Source organism: Hippopotamus amphibius, chromosome 8, assembly GCF_030028045.1.
Source record: "Hippopotamus amphibius kiboko isolate mHipAmp2 chromosome 8, mHipAmp2.hap2, whole genome shotgun sequence".
NCBI classification, from domain to species: domain Eukaryota; kingdom Metazoa; phylum Chordata; class Mammalia; order Artiodactyla; family Hippopotamidae; genus Hippopotamus; species Hippopotamus amphibius.
The window spans coordinates 131,389,428-131,408,198 of record NC_080193.1 but is presented as its reverse complement, the minus strand read 5'-3'; the positions used below and the strand labels follow the sequence as shown (position 1 = coordinate 131,408,198).

The window sequence follows — 18,771 nt, the reverse complement described above, 5'->3', positions numbered from 1 at the left end:
CAAAATCATTTCATTTGGATATACATGCTTTATATTTTAAAATTATTACATTCAGTGGGATGATTAGGACCAACACCTATGTTGTTTTCACTAATTATGAATATTAAAACTACATTTTAAAAAATACTACCAAAGAATATTCATTGACCTAATATTCCACATTTAGCAATCTATCCTAAGAAAACAAAGATGAGGGCAATGACTCATATATAACAATCATTATTTATAGTAATCAAGAACTGTAAACAACCTACATGATAACAGACAAATTTTATTACTTCCTTATAATGGCAGATTCTATAGACTTAAAAAATCATGACATCAAAAAATATTTAATGGCATGGAAAATCGTTCAAAATATAGTTCAATGACAAAAGTAACAGACAAAAGTGAATATATATACATAATTCAAATTTTGTTTTAAAATATAGATATATAAACATATACATGAGGGCAGGAGACAGGAAAGAAATACTCCAAAACATTCAAAGTATTAGTTTCACTTGGTAAGATTATGAATAGTCTTTTATTTTCTATTTTATACTGTTCTATATTCTAAATTTTCTACAGTAATCAGGAAATACTTTTATAAACAGAAAAAAAAACCCACTACTAACATTTAAATACTTTAGTATGTAGGTAGAGCTGAAACTTGGATATAAAATACAAGTGATAATTTATTAAAGTGTAGATACATACGTTCAATCTGAGAATCTAATTTGGCTAAGAATTTGATGTTAAAAATTGCCTTCAGTAGATCTTCTGGAAAATATTCAAGTGTGGCCAAAGAGTAACCAAGGAACACTAACATGAGAGGATCCAATATACCTAAAACAAAATTAAGATTAAGAAAAAATTAAAAGGTACAGCTGCTTCACATATACGTAAGTATATATTTTATCCGGGTAAAACCAGGTTTTTAAAAAATGATACAAACAAAACTTTGACAAAATTAATCTATACTGTCACAAGTCAGGACAGTGGTAAAGTGGTTACCTTTGGGTGGGGGAAGAATAGGAAGGAGGACCAGGGAGAACGGTACTATGCTAATATTCTATTTCCTGACCTGGGTACTGATTCCTTGGGTGATTCAATCTGTATGAATTCAGACACTATATATACACTAAGGATATGTAGACATTTCTGTATTATTATTACACTTCCATTAAAAGTCTTTAAAATTGCCTTGAAAAGAGAAAGACTGAAAACAAAAGGTCAGTAGAGTATGTAAAAATAAGAAGTAATCACAGTCTCTATGTACTGATAATAATACTGCTCAGAATGTGTGAGGAATCTTCCTAAATAAGCACTTTACAAATATTAACTCATTTAAACCTCACTTCAGGGTACAGTAGGAACGATTATTATCTCAGCTTTATAAGCCGAGTGCACTGAAGTGCAGAGAAGTTTAATGACTTGCAACAAGTCACATGGTTAGCAAGTGGAGGGTGAGATTTAACTTGGAGAGTCCAGCTCAAGTCTGAACCACCAACTTGTGCTGCTTTCTAGGGCTCTCAGACCTCCAGGCTGAGCACAGACACATATGAAGCTCAGGTCTTACCCAGTAAGAACCCAGGTCTTACTCCTCCCTTACCTGTCAGCCAGCAACACAGTATGTGTCTCAGAGTCTAAGGCTTGAGGTTATTTACCTGATTTGCTTCATCCAAGAGACATTTCTTTTTTTTTTAATTTTTATTGACGTATAGTTGATTTACAATGTATTAGTTTCTGGTGTACAGCAAAGTGATTCCGTTATATATATATATATTCTCTTTTTCATACTCTCTTCCATTATGGTTTATTACAGGACATTGAATATAGTGCCCTCTGCTATACAGTAGGAACTTGTTTATCTATTTTATATCAATAGTTTGCATCTGCTAATCCTAAACTCCTAATTTATCCCCCACCCCACCCCCTTTCCCCTTTGGTAATCATAAGTTTGTTTCCTATGTCGTTAGTCTGTTTCGGTTTTGTCAATAAGTTCATCTGTATTGTATTTTAGATTCCACATGTAAGTGAGACGATATGGTATTTGTCTTTCTCTGTCAAGGGATATTTCTGATGAGAGGGAAGGGGTCATCTAAAATGTGCCATTAGCAGCAATGATCTTACAAAGGACAAAAAAAGATGTTAAATCTTTTCAGTGTTCTGCGGAGTTTCTTTAACAAAGCAAGATCAAGTCACAAACAAGGTTAATAGTGATGATCTCCACCAGCAAAACTGACCTGTCACAACTGATGTTTATTCAAAATAAAGTATTCCATGAGTTACTTGAAATTTTGCCTATATAGGTCTCCAAGAATTTCCCAAACATTTCCGCAGTAAGTCTTAAAAAAATCAAAGCTGTACTTCTTAAACTCTCATCTCATATCCTTTATTTGAAGGAGAAAAAAAAAAAAAAGAATGTACTTTCATTTCCTTCTGGTTGCTGACACACAACTGAACAACCAGGAGAGCACATTCAAAGTCTCATCTTTCAGTTTCAAGTCTCACCTTTCTATATATAGTTGTATTACTAAAAGGGGGTAAATACGAATGCCACGCACACATACACCCATACATGAATAAAGACACGTACCACCGTCCCAGTTAGACACTATCTAGCATACAGATCCCACAAAAATGTAGCAAAGTCCATAAGCATCATACTGACATAATATATTTACACTGGTCTCACACAGCCTAACTAGAAGTCTGCAAGCCTAGAGAAATATACCCAAATATAGAGCCTAACACCTTATGCTGGACATGGAAACTCTCAGTTAAGCATTTGTTGCTTGGATGACAGAATCGGTATTTCTTACTGTCCAGGCACAGCAAAAAGCTCTAAGGAAGCCAGTCTCTGGCTCTCTCTCCAGCCTCTTCTTCCACCAACTCAGTCTCCCTCATTCTACTCCTGCCACACTGAATATGCTGTTCCTGAAAGAAACCAAGCATGTTCTCACCTCAGGACCTTTTGCACTTGCTTTTCTTTATCCTGGGATTCTCTTCCCCACCTATGGACATAAGTCACTCTCTCACTTCATTCAATGGTCTTCTCACTCCATCTGGCTCACCTCACTATCCTCCATCCTACACACTTATCCTGCTCTAGTGGTCTTAAATACTTATCACCATTTGACCTTATGTATTTGTTTATTGTCTATACCCGTTTCAACCCACCAGAAAGTAAACTCAATGATGGTAGAGTCTATCTGTTTTTATTCTCTCCTGTATCTCCAGTGACTAAAGACTGCCTGACAATAAGTACTCAGTGAATGTTGACTGAAAAAGCAGTGACTACTGAGCCAGATATTTGACTTCTAAAACTCCCACATTATACTGACAAGTAAAAGTGTGGATCTGAGAAGAGAAGCCCCATAAAGCCTTTTTCTTTAAGGCCAAACAGAAACAAATACAATTCAGGACCAAATTAAAGAATGAAAAGAAAAAAAAAATTTCCTGCCTCCGCTATACTCACATACTGCTTCTGCTAAGACCAACAGTAGGAAGGAAAAAAATATCCACTTTTTTCCAGTACTGAAACACTATTTAGACTTTTTAAAGAGACATAATAATCAGCACCAGAGCAGCAACCTTTCTGACAATTAATAAACGTCTATGTAGGACCTTAAGAAATATTTGTTTTCTATTTAAAAAAAAACTATTAAAATTGACAAAAACAATCAAATGTTATATGTCTCCAGAAATGATACAAATTATCAGGTATACAGTACCATATACAATGCTGAAAATATTTAATCTGAATCTAATTAAACATCTATAACTAATTTCTAGTTTACTAGGAATACAGGAGATGGAGGAGCAAGTTAAAAGAAAGCACTCACACAAATCCAGAATGTGGCACAACCCACAATAAATGTCCAATCTCTTTTACAAAAAATAAATATCAAGGAAAAAAAAAAAGGACTTCCCTGGTGGCACAGTGGTTAAGAATCCTCCTGCCAATGCAGGGGACATGGTTCGAGCCCTGGCCTGTGAAGATCCCATATGCCACAGAGAAACTAAGCCCATGCACCACAACTACTGAGCCTATGCTCTAGAGTCCGCGAGCCACAGCTACTGATCCCACATGCTGCAACAACTGACTGGAGCCCATGCACCTAGAGCCCATGCTCCGCAACAAGAGAAGCCACTGCACTGAGAAGCCTGCACAGCCCAGTGGAGAGTAGCCTCTGCTCCTCGCAACTAGAGAAAACCTGTGTGCAGCAACAAAGACCCAATGCAGCCAATAAATAAACTAGTTAATTAATTTTTTAAAAAAGATAGGGAGAAAGTGACATAACAACTCAATGTTGATTTCTTTAAAAATTTTATCAAAGAAAATTTGGTGACAATTGGGAAATTTTTATTATGGACTGAATAGATAGTAGATGGTACTTGTTCATTTTCTTAAGTGTGATACTGGTATTGTGCTTACATAGGAGAATGTCCTTATAACCTGAAGTATTTAGGGCTCACACTCAAATGGTTCCAAACACACACACACACAGAGCAAATCTGGCAAAATGTTAATCATTATTCAAAACCTACACTGTGGGTATACAGTATACCAATGTTTGTTACATTGTTCTTTCAATTTTACTGTGTATTTGAAAACTTAGATTACAAAATATCTTTTTTCTAAGTCAATGCAAAACAAAAAACAAACAACAAAAAACAAAAACCAGACAATATTCTAGACCATAAAAGACTGAAGAGAAAACCTAACGGAATGAGTGAACCTTGACTGGATCCTGAGTCTAAAATAACCACTAAATAAGGTATTCTGAAAATAATGAGGGAGATTTAAAACCGAATTGTGTATTAGGTATTAGGGGACTATTAATATTCTTTGGTGTGATAACAGTATTATGGTGATTTAGGAGAACATTATTCCTAGAACGTGCATGCCTACGCAATTAGAGTCACAAAGAAAAAAACAAGAGAAACAAACAATAAAGCAAATATGATAATGTGAAAAATTACTGAATCTACCCAGTGAGCTTACAGGTGCTACTTGTTCAATTCTTTCACTTTTTAACATAAGTTTAATATTTTTCATAATAAAAAAGTTTGGAAAATGAATCCAAAACATTTTTTTGAAGGTATAAAACTCATGGCTATTATCATTATCCTCTAAAAAAAAAAGGGATATGTCTTAGAGTAGCAGCAACAGTGTCCTCCAACCTCCTCTTCAATGTAGTACCAAACAATATACCTACTTAAGTAAGAATTAAGGTGTTGAACACAAGTTCTGAAAAATTCATTCCTTTGAGGTGGATCATAGTTCAGGGTGCTGAATGGAAGAATAATAGCAAGGATTGCAAAAGGATGAATCTGTAAAAATAGAACAAAAAAGCTACTGCTTAAACCTCAGCAAAACAAAACAAAATTTAGCCTAAGTATTATCATGAGCTGAAGTCTTTAACTAACATGCCTATAGTTAAACGAACATGCTCACAGTTAAATGACACATGTATCACTCTGTTTATTAAGTTTTCTACCTTGCTATAATCTATTTAATTCCACCACTAATTTCTAGTAACTCTAAATATTAATGTAGAAAAATAAATCAGATAAGCTACAAATTGATTGTTAGGTGTAAAATCCTGTTTTGGAATCCCTTAGTCATTAAAATGACAAGAAAACAGTATCACTAATTTCCATGATATCAGCAAATTTTATAGACTCATAATGTAATTAAGGAAGTTTCTTAGTTTATAATAATAAGCAGAATTTGCTTTTCTTTCATTCACTCTTTTTTTTATTCACTCATCTGATATTTAATAACTGGAAGGCACTATGCTAAGCAAAAAGACAGACTTTTATTTTCACTTACTAGAAATACTATCTTCTAAGTAAAAGCCATATTTTGATCTGTATAATAGATTTTGTAAGTGATTGTCTTCTCACATAACCCATAAAGCAGCATTTTACAAGTTTCAGAAATAAATCTATAAGAAGACACACTGACAATTCAAGAATACTGAAGTCAGTGGAGACCTTATAATTTTCTGTTTTCATGCTTATCTCACTCTTTTGAATAGTTTTTAAATAGTTAATTATCACAGGATTATAGAAAAGAAAAAAAGAAAAACCATTCATCTCCTTTATCCTTATACAATTATTATTTTAAGAATTTCCTTCTAGTCAATGAATTTTGACTGCTGATCTTAATATTTGTAATGAACCAAAAGATGACAACTGATCTCCCCAAATCTGCACTGCTGGAGGAAGAGGCTTTAAGGGGAGGAACACCAAAATTGCTGAACCAGAAACGAGAGCTTAATTTTTTTTTCAGGCACGCCCCAAGGCTTTGTAGGATCTTAGTTCCCTGACCAGGGATTGAACCCAGGCCCTTAGCAGTGAAAGTGCAGAGTCCTAACCACTGGACCACCAGGGAATTCCCACTAGAGCTTCATTTTTAAACTTTAAATTCAAATCAATTCTCAAAGTACTTATGATAAACATTTATGCTTCTAGAAGTTGACAACTATATAAAACTAATGTATAACATTTCAATTTCACCTTTTCAATCTGCTGAAGGACCACTGAGGCGATCCTATCAAGTAGTGAAATACTGAGGTAGTTAGTTCTAGAAATAAAAGATGCAAGCCCTGCAACATTTGTGTAATTAATTTCACCCATCAAACGCTGTAAGGTAACAACTGTTTCTTCAAGAAGTGAATCAGCAAACCAGTCTCCTCTTAAAGATTTAACTTCTTCCCATAACAGATTCAAACTGTTGCAGTTTTGTAGTCTCTGACGACCATAGTGATCTAATTTTTGAAGTAGTTTCAACTGTTTCCCAGGAGTATTATCCAGATACATGTGACCATACTGAATACATCTTAAAGTAGATGTGGCAAAACTATTTAGGTCATTTAGATCACACTGCGGTAAAACTGCTTCAATTTGAGATATCTTTGCTTCGTCTAGGTGAGGAGAAGGAAGCATTGAAAGAGCACAAACCAGGAGGGAAATCTCACTAGGTATGACACTGACTTTCAAGTAACTGTAAAGAAAGAGGGAAAAATGAACAAAATTAATACATCAGCAAAAAAACCCCAACACATATATATATAAGTATTAAAATATGAATATATAATTATTACAATTAATAGGTATGATAGGTCTAAATATAAGTTAATTTAAAAAGGGTTAGATAAATTCAAAGATGAGATTCTTTTCTTTATATAAAATAGTATATTAATATTTTATTCTTATAATTACAAAAAATTAATATACTATTTTATATAAAGAAAAGAAAGTCCCCAAGAGCTGTATCTGTTTGCAGAATTGACTCACGGGATAGGAACTCTCAGTATTTGCCAATCTTGGGATACTTGGCTGAAAATAAACCCCCAACAGACACAAACTTGCCAACTTCCACTTGAAGCTTCTCCTTATGGTGCTTCCTCAAATTCCAAAACTTACATATGCAATTGTGTTTATTTATGACACTACCACAAATCCACCAGCAAGGTTAAAATTAGAAAATAAAAAAATACCAAGTGTTGGTGAGGATACAGAGTAACAGGAATGCTCACATTTTGCTAGTGGTAATATAAACTAGTACAGTCACTTTAGAAAACTCTTTAGAGTTCCCTGGTGGACTAGTGGTTAGGATTCTGGGCTTTCACTGCCATGGCCTGAGTTCAATCCCTAGTCGGGGAACTGTTAAAAAAAGAAAAGAAAAAAGAAAAAAAAAAAAATAGAAAACTATTTAGCAGGATCTACTGAAGATGAACATATGTATAACCTATGAACCAACGATCATACTCCTTGGTAAATATCCACAGAAATGCACACATATGTTCACTAAAAGATACATATGAGGATGTTCACAATGGCAATATTTATAATAGCCAAAAACTGGAAATAAATAACTATCAACATTAGAATAGACTAAAAAAAAATTCTTACATTCTTACAAGAGTATACAGCAAAAACATGGGTAAATCTCATAAATAAAATATTAAACAAAGGAAGTCAGGCACTAAACAGGTGAAACTAATCCATGCAGTCAGAAGCAGGGATGGGAGATAACCTGGGGGAAGGGGGGAAGGAGGAAGGAATAGTGTAATGAGGATGGGAGAGGTAAATTTTATGTAGATTATATTTCAATATATCTTTTAAAAAAGAACATACTATTCCAGCACATGAAATCCCTGAGTTCCCCAAATGGTTTCAGGAGCTATTTATATAAACACTTCTATGAACTGTTTTTTTTTTTTTTTTTTGCTCTTTTATTATTTTATTTTATTTTTTTGGGGGTACACCAGGTTCAATCAACTGTTTTTATACACATATCCCCATATTCCTTCCCTTCCTTGACGCCCCCCCCCTCGAGTCCCCCCCACCCTCCCTGCCCCAGTCCTCTAAGGCATCTTCCATCCTCGAGTTGGACTCCCTTTGTTATACAACAACTTCCCACTGACTATTTTACAGTTGGTAGTATATATATGTCTGTGCTACTCTCTCGCTTCTTCTCAGTTTCTATGAACTGTTTTAATCAGATTATGTTCCTTTGCACAATTTGCGCTGAAGTGGGGGAAGGGTTAAAATTTTAAACTACAGAGATATGTAAGGGCTCTCTACTCAGAATTACTAAACTTCAACACTGTCATATTTGCTTCAAGTTTTTTAATAAAGTAAATAAAACATGACAGGTAAAGGGAAATCCCTTGTGATACACCCACTCCTATCTTATTTTTCTGTTAGCATACCTGTAGGCAAACGGTATTGTGTAATTTAATCTTTTAAAAAAGATCATGCTGACCAAATAAATCATGTTGCTGGACCAGTTTATGATATCTGATTTCAAACATAAAATTCTTAATAGAGGCTGTGTGAAAGTCGGTGTTAAATATGGAAAGGGTGCAGAAACAATAATCCTGTATTGAATCACCTAGATAAGAACATTATTTCTTTAAGAAGACAGTGAATCTTCTTATAACATATCTAACATGCTAAATTCTCATCTGACAAAGTGCCACTTCTTATTCTTCAGTTCAAATCTTAACCATAATGGCATATCCTTATTATTGTAAAAATTATTTTCAATTATATGTCAATCTTTTGATTACAGCAGAGTCCCTTGCCTGGTCTTTTAAAAATCACAGTAAGAAATCAAACTAGTATGGAAAAATGAAGGGGAAAAAGATTAATCTGCTTCTACGAGGATATATGTATAAATACAGATGATTCACTTTGCTGTACAGCAAAAACTGGCACAACAATGTAAAGCAATTATATTCCAATAAAGAGCTTTAAAAAAAAAAAGAAAAAAAAAAGATTATTCTGCTTCTAATTTCATTCATTATTCTGATGCTTAAAATAAAAATTTTTAATGGAAAACTGCATTTTAGCATAATGAAAAATCAAAACTGAACAACTTCTTAGTTGAAATATGAATGCTATATGCATAGAAATGCACAAATTCTTAAATTATAAAGGGAAAAATCTATATGAAAACACATTTTCACTAACACTACCCCCACAAATTTTATTTTTAAAATTTCAAATTTAAAAATTTAATATGCCTGAAAACAGGCAAGTAAGCTGACTAAAGGTCCCCAAACATGAGCACTCCCAAATGGAGTTTTGCCTTCTTCAGCAGCTCCAGTTTTTTCATGGTTATTCCATTCCAACAGGAAAGGAGAAGGCTTGACTCTGTGTATTTATGTCCTAGGGAACTCTTCACCCTATTGACCTCATTTCCATCTCAAAATATATCAAGCATGAGCACTGGCAAAATGGGCATGATGGGGAGATAAGTGTCTTAACATTTTTAAGACATTTTAATAACCTACCCATTTCTGCTTTCAAAAGTTCCAATAACTCTATACATAACTAAAGAAAACAGTGAGACTAGATTATACAATGAAAGACTTAAACACAACTATTTTAATCTTACCTAAGCAGTAATTCTCTGAGTTTCAAAAAAAGCTCTTTACTTTGAAAATGTAGAAAAATCAATGCTTGAGTTATCCTCAATAACTCTATGGGTTTATAGTTATCCAAATGTTTATGTAGAATTGAAGCAATTCTGAAAAAGAATGATGAAACACGTATTATAATCAGTTCATTCATGTACCTTTGTAAAAAAAATTTTTAATAGTTTTTTAATATTGTTTTTATTTATTTAGGCTACGTTGGGTCTTCGTTGCTGTGCGTAGGCTGTCTCTAGTTGCGGCATGCAGCAGTTTCTCTTCATTGTGGTGTGCAGGCTTCTCATTGCGGTGGCTTCTCTTGTTGTGGAGCACGGGCTCTAGGCGCAGGGCTTCAGTAACTGCAGCACTTGGGCTCAGTAGTTGTGGCTTGAGGGCTCTAGAGCGCAGGCTCAGTAGTTGTGGTGCACGGACTTAGTTGTTCTGTGGCATGTGGGATCTTCCCGGCCCAGGGATCGAACCCATGTCCCCTGCATTGGCAGATGGATTCTTAACCACTGTACCACCAGGGAAGTCCCTGTACTTTTATTAAATTTTTACTGAGGATCTGTTTCATGCCAGACATGTTCTGGTGCTGGAGAAACAGCAATGAATGACACATGTTTTCTGTTCTTGAAGAACTACCTCAAGATGATGACAGAAATGTAAAACTGATTTAATTTTCTTCCTTAAATCCACCAGTCTCTAACAAAGATGCTTAAAAGCAATGGGAAATGCGAAGAGGCAGTAAGTTGGAAAAACTAGAGCAGAAGGAATATTTTTTAAAGGAATATATAATAGATTATAAAGAGAGAAACATACACAATCTGAACCACGTATTTTTGTTTCTTCTTAAATCTCAAGTTAACAAAAAAGGCAATATATGGCAGTATGATTTCAAGGTAACAACTGCAGTGTGAAGCAATTCAACTTCACATAGATGTTAACTGTTCTGCAAAAACTGTCCTTTTAAAAAGTTGGCTCCGCTCTATGCTCTCCACTGTCCTAGATTACAATCCTCTGCTTGAGAATAACAATAGCAGCAAATGAAATGAAAGATGCTATAAACAATTTAAAAGTCTCTATTTTGAAAAAGAAATTATTTACAAAATAAACAATGACTTAAATGTTAATTCCTTATTTCCTGAAAACCAAGATTACAGAAAAAAAACATAGTTTTTTCTCAAAAAAAAATAGCAACTCGCGAATGTCAACTAAACACCATGAATTTCAGAAAAGATTACTTTTTAATCAGACGTGAATTTCTGCTTTCCATCTCTTCCATTGCTCCCATCACTGCCAGGGCTTGCTGACTATTCAACTCCTCTGACATCAACAATATAGTGGATTTAAGTCTAGAAGCAAAGAAAAATATTTTTATGTTGAAAAACTGATGATCAGTTTATTAAATTTTTTAAAACATAAGAGTTCTTAGGTAACAAATAGAAAAGAAATAATATAAACAAAAACTGAATTCAATATATAATTATAATTTTCTCCCCACATAACTAGGGATAATACAAAATGCTACTAAATAAAGAAAAATACATTGTTTTCTTCAAAGTAATTAAGGCCTCAGTATAATCCTAAACTGTCTCTTAAAAAATATAGATAAAATGTTTTTAATTAATGGGTTAACAAATAATTGTAACACTGTAAACACTGTAGCCCTTAGCTAGAGAGCTAAGGAACTAACAATTGATAGTCTAACACTACCCCAATTTTTTAAAACTGAATAAGATCTGACCAGGAAGTCAATATACCTGCATATTAACGGAAAGCTTATATACTAAGTACTTACTATAACACTAAAAGCTGAAAATTTACAAAGATGGTCCATTTTGAAACCATCCAAAGTAGTGCAGTAATAAAAATATATAAATATAAGTGTGTCTTTTAGAATAATTTAGAAGGCAAGCCCAAAACATGAAATCTGAAGCAAGATAAATTTCCTATTCATCCTAGATAGTTCCACACCATCCTTTTCAGCAACCTTACCAAACATTTTAAGCCCAGCTTCTCCCCATAGCTTTCACCAACCATTCTAGTCCACATTTTTCTCTCACTTTTCTGTTTGCCCATAGCAATTACTACCTATATCACTAACTTTAGTACTTACTCATAAACTATGTTGAAGTGTCATGGTATTTACATATTTCAATTATGTATTTCTATCCCCCCAAGAGGAATAAAAATTCCTTGAAGGCAGGGACTCAAATTCAACTTTTGTACTGCCTTACCATAAAAGATTTTAACATTACATGGTGACAAAAAAAGAGAAAGATTCCAATAAAAGTTTTTTAATAATCATCATTTCCATCTTGATAAAGTCTCTTAAAATGCACCCTTAAATTTCTTCATATAATTCAAAGGACTCTTAAAAATAAAAACTCTCCATGAAGTCTTTGCTAACAGAAATGAGGCAGATACCTCTATTACGTAACTCCTGGAACCCCTGCTTAACTGAATCTACTAATCATACTTGTTTGCTCATATCTAGTAATTATGTATTAATTTAATATTTTCTTATCTTTACAGCCCAAATATTTCTATCTACATCAATATCTGGCAAAACTGGAAATTCTTAAAGATAGGAATCAGATCAAAATCACTCAAACCTGACATTGGGAACATATACCAACGTGCATAATAAATGCTTTTGATGATGAATGTGAAGACACCAAAGCATAAAATGGTCCACTGTTAGGACTACCACAATTCTGAATGTTCCACACACTATGCTGGGGGGTGAGGGAGGCTTAGCTCTCTCTCAGTCACATGGCCTAAGAAGGGAGAATAACAGCACTTAAATGATGTTCTCCCACATCCATTGCTGTGTTGGCCACCAGGGGATTATTGGCCCCCATTAAGAACACAGTAAGAGACTAAGAGTTTGAGATGTAAATTAGAAGAATCAGAAAAAGAATCAAGGAGCAGAGCACAAGAGATAATTCACCCTTCTACAGTTGAGTGGAGTGACTTTTCTGACTTCCAGAACTGCAAGGAGATCTAAGCTTGAAGGCTCTCTCCATATAGTCTCAACAAGAAAAGTAAAGCATTTTTAGCTGAACTTACTGTTTCTCTTCTTCAGGTCCTGCCACGGGTCCCAATGCTACAAACAATTTTACAAAGCTAGCAGGGTGGTCAAACAGAGGAATCATTTCTGTTAGCCTCTTCTTAGTCATTAAAATAAATTCAAAACTATGAAACTGTAGAGAGTGGTACAGACTAAGTATTTTACTGATGGAGTCCAAATCAAGGTGGTTCACATTGCTCAAAAACATTTTATTGCACCTTTCCAATAGTGGGTAATAACTACATTTAATATTTCGAAGAAATTGTACTATTCTTCTTGCAGTGTTGACCTGGGAAGGATCTATGGTGTCAAAAAGTTGTTCTGCTTTGTTCACTAATTGCTCTTGAAAACGCTGTGATATTAAAGAAGATATGCTGACCATTAAGACAGACAAGCACCTGAAAAAGGAAGAAGATGCAAAAATTTTTACATTATCTAAGAATAATGAACAATTCTAAGACTAAATGCTTACAAACAGAAAGGAACTGATAAAAATATTACAGGTTTTATACAACAAAATTTTCCTTTTAAATACTAGTGGGACTTGAACTCTAATCTCCCGGTAATTAAACTCCTTTAGGAAAAAAAAGGATTGAAATAACATTTTTTTAGTGTGTTTCATTCTATACATAAATCCTCTGAAGGAAAATATTTTAATGAAATTTACTCAGAAATCACACTGGGCCAACAGCCCATTAAATGCAACATAGAAAGTCTCATTCTATATTTTTGGAAGTTGACTTCATTTTGTTACTCCTTTCTCTGTGTATCTGTAATTTACCAGTAAAAATCTTGGCAAAATATTACTCACTAATGAATGACTTCATATTTTTTAATGTTTCATGCTATATCGATATTAATATATAACAGTAGAACAATATTGAACATAAATATTTCTTCACTCAATAAACACTCTTAGGGGATTTCCCTAGTGGCACAGTAGCTAAGAATCCACCTGCCAATGTAGGGGACACGGGTTCAATTCCTGATACAGGAGGATCCCACATGCCACAGAGCAACTAAGCCCGTTTGCCACAACTATCAAGCCCACGTGCCACAACTGCTGAAGCCCTCTGGCCTAGAGCCTGTGCTCTGCAATGAGAAGCCCACACACTGCAACAAAGAGTAGCCCCTGCTTGCCACAACTAGAGAAACCCCACACACAGCAACGGAGACCCAATGCAGCCAAAAATAAGTAAGTAAATAAATAAATAATATAAAATATAAATAAACACTTTTAAGAAACACAAATAGGGACTTCCCTGGTGGCGCAGTGGTTAAGAATCTGTCTGACAATGCAGGGGACATGCGTAAGAGCCCTGGTCCGGGAAGATCCCACATGCTGCAGAACAACTAAGCCTGTGTGCCACAACTACTGAGCCTGTGCTCTAAAGGCCAAGAGCCACAACTACTGAAGCCCATGCACTTAGAGTCTATGCTCACAACAAGAGAAGCCACCACACTGAGAAGCCTGCACAGCGCAACGAAGACTAGCCCCTTCTCGCCACAACTAGAGAAAGCCCATGCACAGCAACAAAGACCCAACACAGCCAATAAATAAATAAATAAATGAGTAAATAAATTTATTTATTTAAAAAAAGAAAGAAACATAAATCAATCTTCTAGGCACTGTGGAAGACAACAAAATTATAAAAGTGTGGTCTCTACTTTTAAAAGACAGTTTTTACATGACACAAAAATCAAAAAACTCTAAATACAAAAATATACCTAATAATGAATAAAGAATGCAAAATGTAAAAGATATATAACAAACATGTGGGGATAATAATTATAAAACAATCTACAAAAAAGACATAAAAATGTAAGTCTAAAACTATCTCAACCATTAGAATAGCAGGACTATTTGTATTTTTTTGTTTCAAAATTTCTTCAATCTTTTCAATAAAACAAATTATTTTTTAAAAACCCAGTTGTATAATACTTTGGCTTCTCTAATCAAAATGTTTAATGTTAACACCTACTAACATTAATTAGTAACCTAGGGACTTCCCTGGTGGTGCAGTGGTTAAGAATCCACCTGCCAATGCAGGGGACACGGATTCAAGCCCTGGTCCGGGAAAATCCCACATGCCTTGGAGCAACTAAGCAACTATTGAGCCCACACACTACAATTACTGAAGCCCACATGGCTAGAGCCTGTGCTCCACAACAAGAGAAGCCACCGCACTGAGAAGCCCGTGTACTGCAATGAAGAGCAGCCCCCACTCTCCACAACTAGAGGAAGCCCGCATGCAGCAACGAAGACCCAACACAGCCAAAAAAAGAATAAAGAAATAAATAATTAGTAACCTAGCATTGCTATTTAGTTTAATTATGAACCCTTTGGATATGATTTTTTTTATTGTATATATATATATTTGTAATGGCAGTTTGGAGTGGGGAAATGTCCAAAGATTTCATTAGATTCTCAAATGGGTCTATAAGAATTTTTTAAAGTTAAAAAATTTTACTTACAGTGATTTTTATTGTCTCTGCTTTTATAAGCTACTTTCACGTATGTGTGAAAATATATATAATGTAAAATTTACCATTTTAAAGAGTTTTAAATGTACAGTTCAGTTGTATTAAGTACACTCACACTGTTGTACAACCATCACCACCACCCATCTGCAGGACTTTTTCATCTTTTCAAACTAAAACTCCTTACCCAGTAAACAGGAACTCCCATTCTCCCCTCCCCCAACCCCTGGCAACAACCATTCTATTTTATTTCTATGAATTTGACTACTCTAGGTACCTCATATAAAGTGGAATCATACAATATTTGCTCTTTTCTGTCTGGCTTATTTCACTTGGCATAATGTCTTCAGGGGTCATCCATGTTGTAGCATATATCAGAATTTCCTTCCTATTTAAGGCTGAATGATATGCCATTCCAAATTTTGATCGTTCAATCATTTGTCGGTAGACATTTAGGTTGTTTCCACCCTTTGGCTATTGTGACTAATGCTGTTATGAACACTGGTGTATGCTATACACCAAACTGTTGTGGGCCCCCTCACCCCCACCAAAATTTATATGTTAGAGCCCTAGCCAGCAATGTGACTATATTTAGAGGTAGAGCCTTTAGGGAGGTAATTAAGGTTAAATGAGGTCTTAAGGCAGGCAAACATGTTAGCTTGAAAGTAAGAAAAAAAATCACAGATTTCAACAACATTGTGTTATGCTTTACATATTTTATCTCTAATTCCCACAGCAACATTGTGGATACTACTATTCCTGTTTTGTAGATGAGGATAGTGAATTTCCAAGAGATTAAAGTCACATAGTTAGGAATCAGCAAGTCTAAGTGTGTGTGCATTCAAAGCTGAGAATCTTTCTACCACGACACAAAGCCCCTAAGTAAATTTACCTTAAGTCCTGTATGGTCTCCAAGTTCCTATTCACAATATCAGCTATTTTTCCCATTAATGGACTAAAATATAAATGCTGATCTGCCAGGCAAGCGGAAAATTTTGACAGCGCACTAATATCAAACCTATTAAAGGAAATACACAAAGGGGATCACTGCTATTTATTTTCACTTAAAACATAATACAGTTATAAAATAAAAAGCAATCAAAAATACTAATATATTACTAACATAAAATGAATTTTACTAAAATGTTGATTATTTACTATTATAAAAGTAACCCAGGCTAAGAGTTAAAAAGCCAAATTCTAGGACTTCCTAGGTGGCGGAGATGGTAAAGAATCCACCTGCCAATGCAGGGGACACGGGTTCAAGCCCTGGTCTGGGAAGATTCCACATGCCACGGAGGAACTAAGCCCGTGTGCCACAACTATTGAGCCTGTGCTCTAGAGCCTGTGAGCCACAACTACTGAGCCCATGTGCCGCAATTACTGAAGCCCACACGCCTAGGGCCCGTGCTCCACAAGAGAAGCCACTACAATGAGGAGCCTGCGCACCACAATAAAGAGCAGCCGCCGCTCTCAGCAACTAGAGAAAGCCTGTGCGCAGCAATGAAGACCCAACGCAGCCAATGAATAAATAAATAAATTTATATAAAAAAAAAAGCCAAATTCTACTGGAAGATTTTAAAAAGGGAAAAAAAACACTCAAAATTATTTGACTCGTTTACTTATTCACTTCTTGCGGACAGAACAATTTCAACTCAAGGTTGTACATTAACAAACAAAACAACCTCTACTACAATCATGCTTGAAAAACTTCAAAATTTTTCTATAGGAAAAATGACCCAATTTCTTCAACAAGTAAATGGCAAGACAAAAGAGCAGGAAGGAGAATTATTAATAGCGTTTTTAAAGACTTAGCACCAGTTTTAGCACTAGGTTCCCCACGAACGTGGGGTGTGGAATGGGCAAGGGGACAGCCATCTTTCTGGCCATGCCCCGTTCTAGGTGATTATTGATTATGGCAATATGCTAAAGATATAGCTGTGTATAGAGTAGGAAAGAGATCTGAATTGATACTATTCATAGTAGTGGACTTGAAAGCTTCTAAGACACCTATGAGCTCTGTTCACTGCCTCTTCAGAAAGATGGAGTGATAAGACAAGTACCTATAGATGCTGCTAAACAGTTTTGTAACTTTTCTTTTTTTTAAAAATTATTTAATTAATTTATTTTTTGGCTGTATTGGGTCTTCATTGCTGTGTGCGGGCTTTCTCTAGTTGCAATGAGCAGGCTTCTGACTGCGGTGGCTTCTCTTGTTGAGGAACACAGGCTCTAGGTGCGCAGGCTTCAATAGTTGCAGCACTTGGGCTCAGTAGCTGTGGCTTAAGGGCTCTAGAGCGCAGGCTCAGTAGTTGTGGCACACGGGCTTAGCTGCTCCACGGCATGTGGGATCTTCCTGGACCAGGGCTTCAACCCATGTCCCTTGCATTGGCAGGCAGTTTCTTAACCACTGCACCACCAGGGAAGTCCTATATAAATTTTCTTTCTCCTGAACTGTGTCTTCTTTCTCCTTTTATGACTCCTGAACATTTAGGGTTTTTACTGACAGCCTATCATTGAGAATTTTTCTTCTGAAGCAGCACTCTTTCAGAAAAGAAAATTCAGGGCTTCCTAGGTGGCGCAGTGGTTAAGAATCTGCCTGCCAATGCAGGGGACACAGGTTTGATCCCTGCTCCAGGAAGATCCACATGCCACGGAGCAACTAAGCCCATGTGCCAAAAAAAAAAAAAAACAGAAAAGAAAATTCAGAAAGCCTAGTCCACGAATAGCAGTGACTCTACCTTATTTATATTTTGATTAATTATATATGCATAAAAGCACACTACATTCTGCACCCTTAAAGAGGGAATATTTGAAATATTTCTCTTTCTCTCTTAAGGAAAAAACACATTCCCCATTCTTTTCCTACAAGATTCCGCTGTGCTAAAAAAACACACTTTACACAATCAAAAAACCCTCAAAGTCAACTGAGTTTAAATACATCCTTTTTCAATGAAGCCTGATAGTTAGGCAGCAGTTCCCCACTCTTTCCCTACAAGATTTCATTGTGCTAAGTAACCCTGAAAAGGATAACCCTGATCTTAGTTGAAAAACCCAGAGTACTTGCCTTTCTAGTCTTCTCCATGCTTCTGTAACTAGCGCTTCAACAAGTGGGTCATGGACCTTAACACCAAACCTCAAAAAAATCAAGACAAAATACTTTTCCATGCAGAAACACTTTTAAGTTATTAAAAACAGATATGTAGTAAGAACCATAATGCAAAAGCGAACCTCAAGTTATTATATTCTTACACAATCAGTCCTTATTTCTGGTCTGGTCCCATTTCAGTATTCTGATTT

General features: G+C 35.3%; 1 protein-coding gene across 2 annotated transcripts in view; it reads right to left on the bottom strand.

The window, feature by feature from the left end:
- FASTKD1 (FAST kinase domains 1) overlaps window positions 1-18,771 on the bottom strand; it is a 39,915-nt gene that overhangs the window by 6,703 nt on the left and 14,441 nt on the right. For both annotated transcript variants that reach the window (XM_057745748.1, XM_057745747.1), the window contains 8 exons: window positions 18,539-18,607; window positions 16,367-16,492; window positions 12,993-13,391; window positions 11,162-11,272; window positions 9,905-10,036; window positions 6,514-7,000; window positions 5,208-5,322; window positions 700-828 (listed from right to left, as the gene is read on the bottom strand). In XM_057745748.1, coding sequence (XP_057601731.1) covers window positions 700-828; window positions 5,208-5,322; window positions 6,514-7,000; window positions 9,905-10,036; window positions 11,162-11,272; window positions 12,993-13,391; window positions 16,367-16,492; window positions 18,539-18,607 — 1,568 coding nt within the window. The remainder of the gene's footprint in view (window positions 1-699; window positions 829-5,207; window positions 5,323-6,513; window positions 7,001-9,904; window positions 10,037-11,161; window positions 11,273-12,992; window positions 13,392-16,366; window positions 16,493-18,538; window positions 18,608-18,771) is intronic.